Source organism: Lactuca serriola, chromosome 2 (genome assembly GCF_051521515.1).
Source record: "Lactuca serriola cultivar US96UC23 chromosome 2, Lser_US96UC23_V15, whole genome shotgun sequence".
Taxonomy (NCBI): domain Eukaryota; kingdom Viridiplantae; phylum Streptophyta; class Magnoliopsida; order Asterales; family Asteraceae; genus Lactuca; species Lactuca serriola.
The window spans coordinates 74,544,573-74,557,887 of NC_136409.1; the positions used below are offsets into that span (position 1 = coordinate 74,544,573).

General features: G+C 30.8%; 1 protein-coding gene and 1 long non-coding RNA gene across 4 annotated transcripts; both read left to right on the top strand.

Annotated features, from left to right (window-relative positions):
- Window positions 1–2,461: 2,461 nt before the first annotated feature.
- Window positions 2,462–4,399, top strand: LOC145086416 (uncharacterized). The gene is made up of 5 exons (XR_013700440.1): window positions 2,462–2,912; window positions 3,002–3,120; window positions 3,218–3,263; window positions 3,623–3,721; window positions 3,846–4,399. It is a non-coding gene; the product is annotated as an uncharacterized LOC145086416 (long non-coding RNA).
- A 788-nt stretch (window positions 4,400–5,187) lies between these two features.
- LOC145086415 (kinesin-like protein KIN-UB) lies at window positions 5,188–12,765 on the top strand. 3 transcript variants are annotated; one of them, XM_079024164.1, is made up of 4 exons: window positions 5,188–6,147; window positions 6,272–6,457; window positions 7,067–7,132; window positions 12,512–12,765. In XM_079024164.1, exons 2-4 carry the CDS (start codon window positions 6,302–6,304, stop codon window positions 12,653–12,655), a joined length of 366 nt encoding a protein of 121 aa, XP_078880290.1. In that variant the 5' UTR covers window positions 5,188–6,147; window positions 6,272–6,301; the 3' UTR covers window positions 12,656–12,765. The 3 variants fall into 3 exon arrangements, 2 of the variants coding, with proteins under 2 accessions (XP_078880290.1, XP_078880291.1); XM_079024165.1 differs by lacking the exon at window positions 7,067–7,132 and having other exon boundaries at window positions 5,209–6,147; XR_013700439.1 differs by lacking the exons at window positions 7,067–7,132; window positions 12,512–12,765 and adding an exon at window positions 6,824–7,049 and having other exon boundaries at window positions 5,218–6,147.
- The last annotated feature ends 550 nt before the right edge of the window (window positions 12,766–13,315 follow it).

The following is a 13,315-nucleotide window of genomic DNA, read 5'->3' on the forward strand; positions in this document are numbered from 1 at the left end:
AGTCAGAACTGAATTGATGTGTTCGATTAAGTTCTATGTCAAATAAATTTGTGATCGAGAAACCAAATGCTAGACAATTGGTTCCATGTAAATGTCTGCATGATATCTAAACAGAGGACTGTACGATCCCTTATCAAAAGGACAAGATTGATTAGATCAGAGTTTGACAACGTCTTTGAGAGCTACGATTGCTAATCGGATTATACTTGTATATAGTTACTAGACTTATCCAAGTGGGAGACTGTTGGAATAGTGTCTAAGGCTGTAACTATATTAGGCAAGTACTTGACCCGGTTGTGCATGATCCTTTTGGGTTGCCTTCACCATAAAACTCGACAGGATGATTTATAATGAGAGAAGAGATATTATTAATATATTATGAGAATAATATAAGGAATAATAATATTATTATTTGATTAATATAAGTCATAAATTAATTAGGAATTAATTTGGTGACTTAAAGAGATTAACTGAATAAAGGGGCATAAACTGTCAATTGAATGATAGTTGTATTTTGGGCTATAATCCCTTAAGGATAAAGGGGGACGGTTTTGAGGGCTTTGGATAGACCTTAAAACCGTCCAAGGCTTATCATTAGGGTATTGGATTGCTTAGGGCCTAAGTTATCCAATTAGGGTTTTAAGGGTGAAACCCTAGGAGCCTTACAAGTATAAATAGACCCAAGGGGTTGATGAAATCAGCACTCTTGCCTTTGGAAGAACCCTGGCCGATTTCTAGCTCATCTCTCCTCTCTCCATAATCATCCTCTTGCTAGTTGGTGTTTGTAAGCCATTAGAGGAGTGACAATTATAACTCTAAAGCTCCAAGGACAAGAAGATTCAAGCAAGTGATTCAAGGTAATCTTTCAAATATGATTTCTTATGTTATTATACTCTAATAGTCATTAGAAGTCTTGGATTCAATGCATGTTCAATTAGAGAAACCTAGATCCAAGCATAAGGGTTTGTATGTGCACATAGGAATGTTCATATGGCTAAAACCCATCATAAATAACCAGTGTTTCGTGGGCTAGTTTGGGACAAAGCCTAATTTTTGGCTAAAAATTGTTAATCACCTCTCTAATTTGGCTAGTTTAGTAATTGCCCCAATATTTTATATTTAACAGATAATTAAGAAATCGTGATTAAAAAAAAAAAGGAAAATTACTAATCTAACCAAATTCATTAATGACTTCTAACCTTTTAGCCAAAATTTAGGACTTATTTCAAAATAGTCATTGCAACCGTAGGTGGTTAAAATGGTCTATTGTTTCGCCCATTTACCTATGGTTTTGATTTTAGTATATAAGGAATTTTTTTTTCATTTTTCACCACGAAACTGTAGACGAAAAAATGGTCTACCGTTTCCTCTGAGAAGTCTATTGTTTCCCAAAGAGTAGATTAAAAATGATCTACTGTTTCGTCTAAAAACCTATGGTTTTGGGGTTTTTTTGGATATTTGACTACTAATTCATGTATTTTGACTACTATATCGTACCTAGTATATATTAAAAGAAAATTTTCTTTTATAGTAAAAGTTAGTGTTTTTTGTTCATCTTAAAAATATAAAAAAAAAAAAACGAAAACTGTAGATTTTAGACGAAATAGTAGACCATTTTTAATCTATTATTTGGGAAACAGTAGACTTCTCAGAGGAAACCGTAGACCATTTTTTTCATCTACGGTTTCGTAGTGAAAAATCAAAAAAAAAAATCCTTATATACTAAAATCAAAACCGTCGGTAATGGGCGAAACAGTATGCCATTTTAACTAGGGATGAGCATAGGCGGGTACCCGCCTCATTTGGCGAGAACCGGAACCGGAACCGGAACCGCTCTAGACAGTTCTTAAATGTTTGGAACCAATCCCGGAACCGGCGGTTCCGGTTCCGGGAGCGGGTAACCCGGTTACATTAATTTTGTTAACTTTTGTCGATAAAACCGCAATTTAGTTCGATTCAAATCAAGTCAATTCGGACCAAAGACGGATAAAACCGGACCAATATATATTCTAAACCGCTCTAAGTAACACACAAAGTTATATATATATATATATATATATATATATATATATATATATATATATATATATATATTAACCGGTTCCGGCGGGTACCCAGCGGGTAGCAGTTCCAAAAAACGAGAACCGGAATCGGAACCGCTTAAGGCGGTTCCATAACTTTAGGAACCTGAACCGGAACCGCTTAAGGCAGTTCCGGTTCCAAAACCGGCAGTTCCGAGGCGGTTTCGGTTCCAAAAGCAGATAACCGGTTTCGATGCTCATCCCTAATTTTAACCGTCTATGGTTTTAATGACTATTTTAAAATAAATCCTAAATTTTAGCTAAAAGGTAAGAAGTCATTAATGATTTTTATTAAATTAATAATTTTTCCTTAAAAAAAAGACATGACATTTAAAGAAGACTTTTGTGAACAATATTCTTTTTTATTAGGATGTATTTTTTTTTCTTTGGTGGGTTTACTTGGTTATTGTTCTTGGACATAGTGGTTTCCATGTTTTTTTCTTTCTTCACCATGCCTGCATCTCCCATTGTTTTTCTCTCACCTGTACCACCGCTTCCACCGCCCCTGTAAGGTTTATCGGATCTATTTTGAGTTTCGTTGTCAACAGTAGCTGAGCTCATTTGTTACTTTACCCGGTTAACCGATCTCACTGCTCCCTCCACCGCCAATCTTCTACCCTAAATTGATCATGTTCCACTTTGATGATGAAGATGACCATCGATAAGAGCCTCCGTCGAAGAAGCAGGAAAACGCAGTCGGGACTACGCCTTCACTTTGTCGATAGCTTTAATCCTCTTGCTATTTCCACACACCACCGCCGTGGTTGAAGTCGAATGAACCAAACTACTTAGTCTCCATCTTCATCTCCACTCAAAGTCTCAGCTTCTCATGTATGTTTATTTCTATGATTTTTTATTTGTTTCTTTTTTCTGTTTTGCTCCAAGTTCTCCCATCACTGATAGATGTTCTTCTCCACTAGTTGCTTTCCTCTACCGCAGGTGAGCAAGAAACTACTCTACTCTAATTTTATTTCGCAATTTGTATATAGTGATGTCGGGTGTTAGGGGTAACCGATTTCTCATCCCCACCTACCCATAGGTATCCATCAATCAAGGTTTTCATGTTTCTTATAGTATGTATCAGATATAAGTGTTTGTAATACAGTAAAAATGGGGCTTTTTTGTATGTTTTGTAGCCTTCGTGAGACAGAACCGAATGTCAAGAACTGCAAAATTTTGGAGGTAATGAAACATTCATAACTACAGTTCAAAGATCAAATGTTAAAGATTGGTGGTGGAATTGGTGATAAAGATGAATGGAAGTATACTTTGTTTGTCGTAAATTTGGTTCACAACCCTAAAGAGTTTTGATTATTAATGTATACGTTTGTAAACACAAAATTCTTATCGGTTTTGGGAAAAGCAAAAGGGCCCCGTGAATCCCTTCAAATCTTTAAAATCTTAGTATGATGTGTCATGTGTGTAATATAAGTAATAAAAGATTTTTATTATACACCATATTTGCAATTTTTTTTCTTATGGAATAAAATAACCATTTTTAAATAAATGTTCCTTTCATAGGTTTTTTTTTTCTTCTACAGATTGATGCTTTTTGGCTGATGAAGAAGTAATTTTTACGGGTGCATAGTTTGGTTAAACCGTGCATGACACATCAAGCATGGGCCCTCAATTTGAATAAGGTAAATTGCTTTTTTAGACTTTGTCGTCAACATTTTACTATTGTCAATTCACAATATATACTTGGAAGAAATAATTGAGTTTCTTTTTCTATGGCTAATAAGTGTTATTTAAATTCCATGGCAGGTCCTTACATGAATGAGATTGTTAATTACAACAAAAGGGCACACAAGGAAAAAAATAACTATATGCCACAAGGACAAATTTTGTAAATTTCTTCTATATTTTAAGTTTTAACGTATATAAGGGGTATAACATTTAGAGTAAATTGCAAAAAATGGTCCCCATGCTTTCTGATTTCTACAATGTTTAGTCCAAAATTAAAACCTTTTTCACTTTTTGTTCTTATTTCAAGAACTGTGTCAGTTTTAGTCCTTGTGTCTTTCTAATTGTGGTCCTTATTTCAAGTTTTGAGGAACCAAAATCTGTATGGAACCCTGAAACAAGGTCTAAATATTACAAAAAAAAAAATCAAACTTGGACTAAACATGATGAAAATTAGAAAGAATAGGGACCATCACTGACCTTCTACATTCTGCACGTACTAGATCTCAAAGTTGGCACCAGAAAGGTAGAGGCTTTTAAATTCTTTAACATGGAATGATGTTTGTATGTTTTCTTCAAACTTGATCTTACCTATAGAGATGCTAACGTAAATGTGATGTTAAATGTTTGTGATTTTTATTTTTGTCGTGTGAAATCAGGTGATGTTTTTGCCGGGTTGGTCCTTTGTCTATATCTATAGCTAAAAAGGTTAAGCATATATATACATATATATATATATATATATATATATATATATATATATGTGTGTGTGTGTGTGTGTGTGTGTGTGTGTGAAATCGATTGAGAACTCAAAGTTTTCCGAGAATCCAAGAACTAAAACTGGAACGTTAGATCAAAACTAATTCATTAAGGGCATGATCGTAATATTATCAACCCATTTAATGTTTATTTTTTGTGTTACTATAAATATTAATAGAAATGTTTAAAATTACAAAATAAATCAAATTTTCAGATTTTAAAAAAAAAAGTATTTTTCAATTTTTTTTTGAAAGTGCAGATTTTTTAATTTTTTATAAATAACATGAATTTTTGAAAAAAAATTGAAAAAAATACTTTTTAAAAAAAACGGCAATTTTCTTAAAAGCATTTAAAAATCAGCAAAATTAAAAAAATGGAATATTTTAAGAACGCTTTAATTTTTTAACAAAAAAATCAACATTTTAGATGCATTTATGCATATTTTTACAAATGCATATATACATATTTCATATACTATAATATTTGTAAGGAAATCATAAGAAAACTCATTTTATTTACTAATCAATAAACACAATACAATAAATATTTTATTCGATACAAAATAAAATATAAAAAAAATACTACAAAATTTCAAAGCATTTTCATGTCTTTATGTCAATATTTCTATATTTTCTTCAATTTATCATTTTTCACATCTTCAATGTTCACCACAATTTCTTCCAAATCTACAAGAAAATTAAAAAGAAAATATGAATTATATGTAAATCACATGTAATTCATATGTTATTTACATATGAATCACATGTAACTTATATGTGAGTTACATGTGAATCACATGTAATTCACATATGAATTACATGTGATTCGCATTTAATTCATATGTGAATCACATGTGATACATATGTGAATTACATGTGATTACACGTGAATCGCATGTGATTCATATGTGAATTACATGTGAATCACATGTAATTCATATTTGATGTACATATTAATCACATGTAATTCATATGTGATTCACTTATAATTTACATGTGAATCATAGTAGATTTGTTAAGTTTTTCATTACAGGAAAAAAAATACTCCTTAAAAAAACTAAGTATGTGAAGTTTAGTATTTTTTTTTTCTAAAATAGGTTATTTAACATAAAAGAAACCAATCAAATATGGATATTTTCTGGCTACAGGGAATATGATATAGTTGAGAGTGAAGCCTGATGTTTCTAAGTTGTTTATGTATATGTTGCTTTGATTTTGGACCACTTTGCCCTTGCCATAATTTAACCTGTGAAAGATGTGAACACATTGGGATTTTCAATTCATCACTAGTCTTACAAAGTAGCCAAATATCAATGAAAACAATACCTTAAAATATCGGAAGAATGGAGTTGTAACAAGCTCTTGCAAGAAGGGATATAAAACATCTTCATTAACAATATCAACAGTCTCATAATCACAACAAGAGTCCTCAACAATATCTGTATATTTATAAGAATCCTGCTCAATGAACAAAGGAGAAATATCAAATTAGTAATGATAATCTAACTTCACATCCAAACAATTCCAATTATCTCTATATTACCTAAACAAGATTTGATGAAGTATTTACAGAATCCGCATCTTAAAAGCATGTCTATGAAGCAGTGGCAAAACTTGTAGTTGAGGTATGTGAACATTGCTTGATTTTGAAAACTCAATCATGCTTGTTTGACAGATGTCAATATTTTGAACATTATATTCTCATATCTATATGTCATCGTCAAAGCTCTTGTATTTACCTGTGTGCAGGTTGTGTTGAATGAGTATAATGGAACAATTATGGCTTATGGTCAAACAGGAACTGGCAAAACTTTTACACTTGGAAAATTGGGAAAGGATGATGCATCTGAGAGAGGAATTATGGTTAGGGCTTTAGAGGACATCATTGCTAGTGCATATCCAACATCTGATAGTGTGAAGATGTCCTATCTACAGGTAATACTAAGATCTAGTTATTGCTTTAACTTTTATTAGGAACATACTATTGGATTTAGTGTCTAAGCCCATAACTATAATTGGTATGTACTTGACCCGAGAGTAGCATGATTCATTTGGGTTGCATGTCACCAGAACACTTTGTAAGGATGGACTTTTGAGAAGAGGATATTTATGATTTATTAATATACTGTAAGTTCTAATATATTAATATACTCTAAGTTCTAATATATTAATATGAAACCATATTATTATTTAATTTGTATTGATCAAGAATTAATTTAGTGATCAAAAGAGACTAATTAAATATAATGGGTTGATTTGGTAAATCAATCATTCTTATGGTGTGGCCTTATGGTTATTTAGGATGGGCTAAACCAATATGGTAGTCCATGGATAGTCCATGGAGGTTTAACCCATGGATCCTAAGTAAGATGAAAAGTCATGCACATTAGGGTTTACATGGATGTAACCCTAATCCTAGCCAAACTATATAAGAAGACCCTAGGCTACTAAAATCGACACCTAATGATCTATGGAAGAGCATAGCCGATTTATATGCAAGTAATCCTTTCTCAAGTCCTCCATTGTTGGTGGTGTCGTGTGAAGCATTTGAGGCATCACATTTGGAGTGCTAGGCTCTTAAAGGTCCAAGGTATTAAGCTACTAGAAAAGGTATGTCATCTAACTAGTTTTGTTATACAAGTACTCATGTTTTGTATGGTAGTTAGGATAATGCTTTGGAAAATCAAATTTCATGTATAATTAGAATAAACATAGATCCAAAGCATTTAGGGTTGTATGTGCACCTTAAGGTTTTTAGAGTGCTCAAAACCCATCACATACCATAAGTAGTAACTTCATAGAAAGATATTCTTTTAAGAGGTGATACTTGATACATTTATACTTCTTCTGTTACCTTTAACTTATCTACACATTGTTTATCTATCATATCAACTTCAAAGAATTGACACAATCATCAACATATGAATCAATACTAGATGAATTGATATAGCTTTACATTATGACTATAATCAATCTATGAGTGTTACCTGGATTCAATTTCTCAACAAGTTAATTTGATTAAAGCATCGATCTGGAACGATGAGAGATGAGGAGACGTGAATCAATCGTCAGGATAAAGAAGAGATGTGAATCAGCCTTCAGAGACGAGGAGGAGATCAATCGCCTGTAACGGTGAAAGAATGTGAGGCGGAAAGGAGGAGAAGATCGATCCACCATCGAACGATTTAGGTCTTCGACAATCACTGATGCAATCGAAGATGAACACGATTGGCATCGATTTCATGCATTGTGGAGTATTCGTCGATGATTTAGACATTAATGGTGGTGGATTGGTAGTAGTTTGCAGTGGTAGAGGTGGTCGATCGAGGGAGGAGGGACGAAGAGGGAAGATATACGGTGAAGAAGAAAACAGTGAAAAAGAAAAACGTGAGAGAAAGAGCGAGCGAGCGAGAGAGAGAGAGAGAGAGAGAGAGAGAGAGAGAGAGAGACGTAGATGAGAGGTTTAATCAGGGGAATTAACATAATTATTTTATTCCTAAAATGTCCCCTATTCATTTCAATTTCGTTACCCTAGTGTCTTATTTTTACTAACTATTTACAAAAATACCACAAAACATCTTAACCATTTATTATTTTGATCTAACGGCCCTCGTTTTATTCTCAGGTTCTTAGGAAACTTTGAGTTCCCAAATGATCCTTCCTCTCTCTCTCTCTTTCTCTCTTTCTCTCTCTCTCTCTCTCTCTCTCTATATATATATATATATATATATATATATATATATATATATATATATATATATAGGTTCATTTGAGACCATGCTAATTTTGTAAGACATGGGGACGCGATCCTAGCCACTCATCTTGGAGATAAAAAAAAATATAAAATGCAAAGTAATAGGAAAAATCCATAAATTCTTTTTTTAATATTATTTTCATTATTTAATTTATCTAAAAAATAAAAAAAATCACCATTTTTTTTTCGAAATATGAGTGAAATATTCTAATAGAATATTACATTGTAAATAATCAAATCGAATTTTTAGAATGTTAGAATATTTTAATATTCTACTAAAATGGTGGACATGTTAAAATATTCTAATATTCTACTAGATTTTTTATATTTTTTAGAATATTCTAATATTCTATTAGAATTTTTTGAATATTTATAGTTTAATATTCTTGTAGAATATTCTAACATTCTAAAATTGGATTTGAATATTTACAGTATAATATTCTATTAGAATATTTCATGTATTTTTTGAAAAGCACGATAAATTTTTTTTTTTGATAAAAAAATGATGAGAATAATATTTTAAAAAAAATCAAAAATTTTCATTTAGTTTGCATTTTAAAAATATTTTTTATCTCCAAAATGAATGGTTAGGATTGCGTCTTTATGTCTCACAAAATATGATGGTTTCACATGAATCTAACCCTATATATATATATATATATATATATATATATATATACACACACACACAAAGTTAAACCCGTAGAACCATTGGTGTTAATTTTAAATAGAATTAAAAAATTAACTATGTAATAAAATAATATATCATTAATTTAGAAAACTTATGAATTGTAATATTGTATTTTTTTTAATGACTTTGTGATTTGTAAATATTTAATTACACATTAATTTGGTGAGATTAATAGAAAATGTTGTTGTTTTCGTTAGTTTTCTTCAACCCAATTTTTGCAAAAAGAAATCTATCAACCCAACTTGTGCAAAAGCACTTTTAGAAACACTAAAAAAATATGTAAACATATTGATGAGTGATCACGACTTGATTTAGACTGACAATTATCTACAATTAGATAAATAACTGGATTTCCAAATTAGTTTCTTAGTTCTAAGACATAATCGAAACAACGACCCATATAAAGATAAAGAAACTAAGACCGATAATAATGCAGTTACATACATATTTTTACATACTTGTATCCAAGTTTAGTAATATCAGTAGAAATGATAACATAACCTGTCAAACATCTTAATCAACAGTTAAAAGAAGATATATAATATATATATATATATATATATATATATATATATATATATATATATATAATTCTCTATTTTTTGTTTGCACAAATTAGTGACGGTAACAATCTTAGTTTCTCTAATCATTGAGCCAAACTGCAATGAAACAATTAACCATTTAAAATACATGCTAAAAAACATTTATGCAAGCCTTCATAGATAGTAAATAAAAAAATCATGAAAAATTGTTTCTTATAATGCTCAAAATAAAATACGATTGTTTATAAATACATAAAATAGTTGAATGTATGATTTAGAGTTTTTTTTTTAATGTAATTCAAAATGTTCTATTTACCCTTCTAAACACAATGTTGAGATTGTGAATACTCCACAAGTACTTCATACATAATGGCACCACAAACCACCTGAAAAAGAATTAAAATCACATGATAATTTAATTTATATGACAAAACAGTTATATTTCAGAGCAAATTACCTATATAGCCCTTTATTTTTTATTTTTACCTTGACTTGGGCTTCATCTAGTGAAATTTCAATAGTTGAGCTAAAATATCATAAAAATCATGTTCATTCAGATTCTTATTCCTTCCAAACAGTAGTGCATCCAAACTCACCTTCATATATCCCGAATGTTCTGTTTCTTTAACTAATGTTCAATCAAGTCGTCGATTCTTATCTTTTGTTGCATTTTGTTTCAACTAACCAAATGCATCAATCCTAGTCCATGTCCCTGACTTCATGTTCGTTTTGTTTTTTGTTTTATTTTAACTGATGTCAATAGTCAATTGTATCATTAACCCTTATTGAACATGTTATAAAAGAACCAATTGGCAATATAAGAATTGAATGGCGACCAAACCTCAACCTCAACCTTACCATCATTCATCAATTTAGGCACTAGAAAACACATTAATAAAGAAGATATTTGAATGGTGTAAGAATTAGTACTCATGCAAAACACCAACATATACCCCCATGGATTCGACCCTTTTCAAAATCTGGTACTGGTCTCCACCAATCACAAATGTAATAAAAAGTCAAAACTTTAGTGTTGGATTCTGAGCATTTTAACAAACAGTTGTTGGGCATACGAAAAAAAACCAACTTTAGTAAAGACTTTAACACAAATGAAGATTATTGATAGAGTCTTAAGTTGGTATCAAGCATAAAAAATTCTAGAGCTTAATCAAAATTGGTTATACTTTATAAATCATTAAAGTGATTCTCTTACAAATAGACTTTAAATTTGTTCACCACCCAAAAAAATTAGTTCTGCAATTTTAATTACAACACATCATTTTTAAAGAATGAATCACCAATGCATGCCTCCTCTTTATAAACAAAAATAAGAAAAAGAACTTTGATGCTACCATATTTTTGAAACCGACCAAATTTAAGCCTTAGGCGAATGGCTTCAAAAGTCTAAACCCATGTACACCAACATATAGTCCTGTGAAAGTGGAAGATATATTTAACTATTAACAATCGATCCCACCCTCTCCAATCGATCCTAATTATTCTCTTCCTTCTCTCTCAAACCCTCCAATTGATCCCAACTATCCTAACCTCCACTACGTCGATTCAATCTTTTGTAACGTCGTTTCTCCTTCAACGCTTCATCTTATATATAAACTGTTATTATCTGCTTCCATCTACAACACATTGTTTGTTCCAAGGACGCCATATCACTCAAATGCCCATCAAATTGGATCGACACACCCATTTGAGAGACACTCTTATTTTTCAGGTATATGTTTCTACAAATTTTGGGTTCTAATTTTGTTATACTTGCTTCTAGTGTTCAACAACACACACATTTTTTACCCTAATTAGAGAAAGTCAATTGATTTTCAGATTACCATCAAATAACTTCATATTTAAAACAAGAAAAAAAAAGTTATGCATCTATTAGATGCATAAGATTTTATATTTTTCAAGATTTCATGATTTGATTGCAAAGTTGCCTCCTGTAGCTCTGGTTATATCAATATCAATGTCATCTCTCCTTTGTTTGTGTCATCAGTGGAAATTGAGTTTTTCTCTAGTTGTATCAATATCAACATTCATCTATCTAATTAATTTAATCTGAAGCCAAATTGAGATTTTCTATAAGAAAACAGTCCCCAACTTTATTTTGTCAAATCTGTATCTCGTTCTCGTTTTAGTTCATAGGGTTCTTTTCCTGTTATTTTTAGAATTTCTTTTCTCCCCAAATTCAAGTCCTTTATTTTTATTTCTTTAAAATTAGAAATAATGTGGGTTTTATCTTTTTTCCATCTCCGTAATTTCATTGTATACATCTGATTTTCTTGAATTCTAATGTTTCTATTCTCATCTCCCAATCCATCTCAATGAAAACCAATTCATTCTCTCGTTCTTAAATCCAACATCCCATCAAACAAAATCTCTATACACAATTCACTAATCACCATGTACTTAAAATGTGGAAACTTAGAAGACACACACCAATTGTTCGACAAAATGCCAGAGCACAATACAGTCACACTTAAATCCCTGATCACAGGCTACTCAAATCATGAGTTTCAAATAAAAACATTAGATCTTTTCTAACACATGCTTAACACAAACATATCCCTACAAGTATAACCTTCATATCCGTCTTATCAGTATGTGCACACAGGAAAAGTCAAAGATGGATGAAAATACTTCTCTTTAATGATTGAAAAGTTTAACATTAAACCGTAAGAAGAACAATTTTCATGTATAATAGATCTTTTAGGTAGATCAGGTAAACTTGATGAAGCTGATCTTGATACTTTTATCGTTTTACCCTTTAATTAATGATGGAAAATTGACATCTAGTAAGGGCTATTATACATATTCTTAGAACAAAATTGGAGGTATGTGATGTTGGGTCATATAGGAGAGTATTTAAGGCCATGTTGCCTTTAGAAAATGAAAAAAAGAAGAAGGTAAAAATAATAAATTTTAGTAGCATTATGTTGATGTCAACACGGGTTTAGAACATATAAAAAAATCTTCACTATTCTTCTTTGCAGGTAATCGAACATATTACTAAAGTTTCAACAGTAAGAAAATGCAGCTTCATATCAGTTTCTTCTGATATATTCAGTGCAAAGATTTTTGGTGTCTTCAAAAGGTTTGATGGATTAAAAAGTTATGTTCTTGTGATTGTGAAGTAACTTTTGTTATATGGATACCAGGATAATGTTCTTGCCCTTCTTGGCCATACATATTCATATTATAATGTTTTTATGCTGCTTATGAACCATATACATTCGTTTTTTTGTTAGTTTAAATGATACTTTAGCTTTGGTTAATGTTATATGCTTATTAATTCAATTTCATACACCCTTTTGTTAATTGGAATGTTTTGGTCACACTAATTAAGGCGAAAAAAGGGACATAGCATGCCAAAATGATTGAAAATGTACACGTGATTGGACCAAAAAGTGAATTATGGGTTTCATAAAAATAACAGTTTTCCCTTTTCTTGTTTTAAGCAAAGTAACATATTTGCCAATTGTCAGTATTACAAATCTTTGAAGGTATTAATCATAGTAATGATTCTTCTATTTTGTCATTATAAAAGAAGGTAGCTTAACCATATATGTATATTAATATGCATATTGATATGCATATGCATACATTTATATGAATATGCATATACTTATGAATATGAATATAGTTATTCATATGCATATAATTATTATTATGCATATATATATATATATATATGTGTGTGTGTGTGTGTGTGTATGTGTATGCGTATGTATGTATGTAGGTATATATATGTGTATGTGTGTGTGTATATATATATATATATATATATATATATATAT

Bases quoted from the DNA above. Each gene is read 5' to 3' on its own strand.
- LOC145086415 (XM_079024164.1), top strand. From the start codon at position 6,302: ATGGCTTATGGTCAAACAGGAACTGGCAAAACTTTTACACTTGGAAAA. The intron at 6,458-7,066 runs GTAATACTAAGA...TGTCGTGTGAAG, and splicing joins TGAAGATGTCCTATCTACAG to CATTTGAGGCATCACATTTG. The intron at 7,133-12,511 runs GTATGTCATCTA...TCTTCTTTGCAG, and splicing joins GTATTAAGCTACTAGAAAAG to GTAATCGAACATATTACTAA.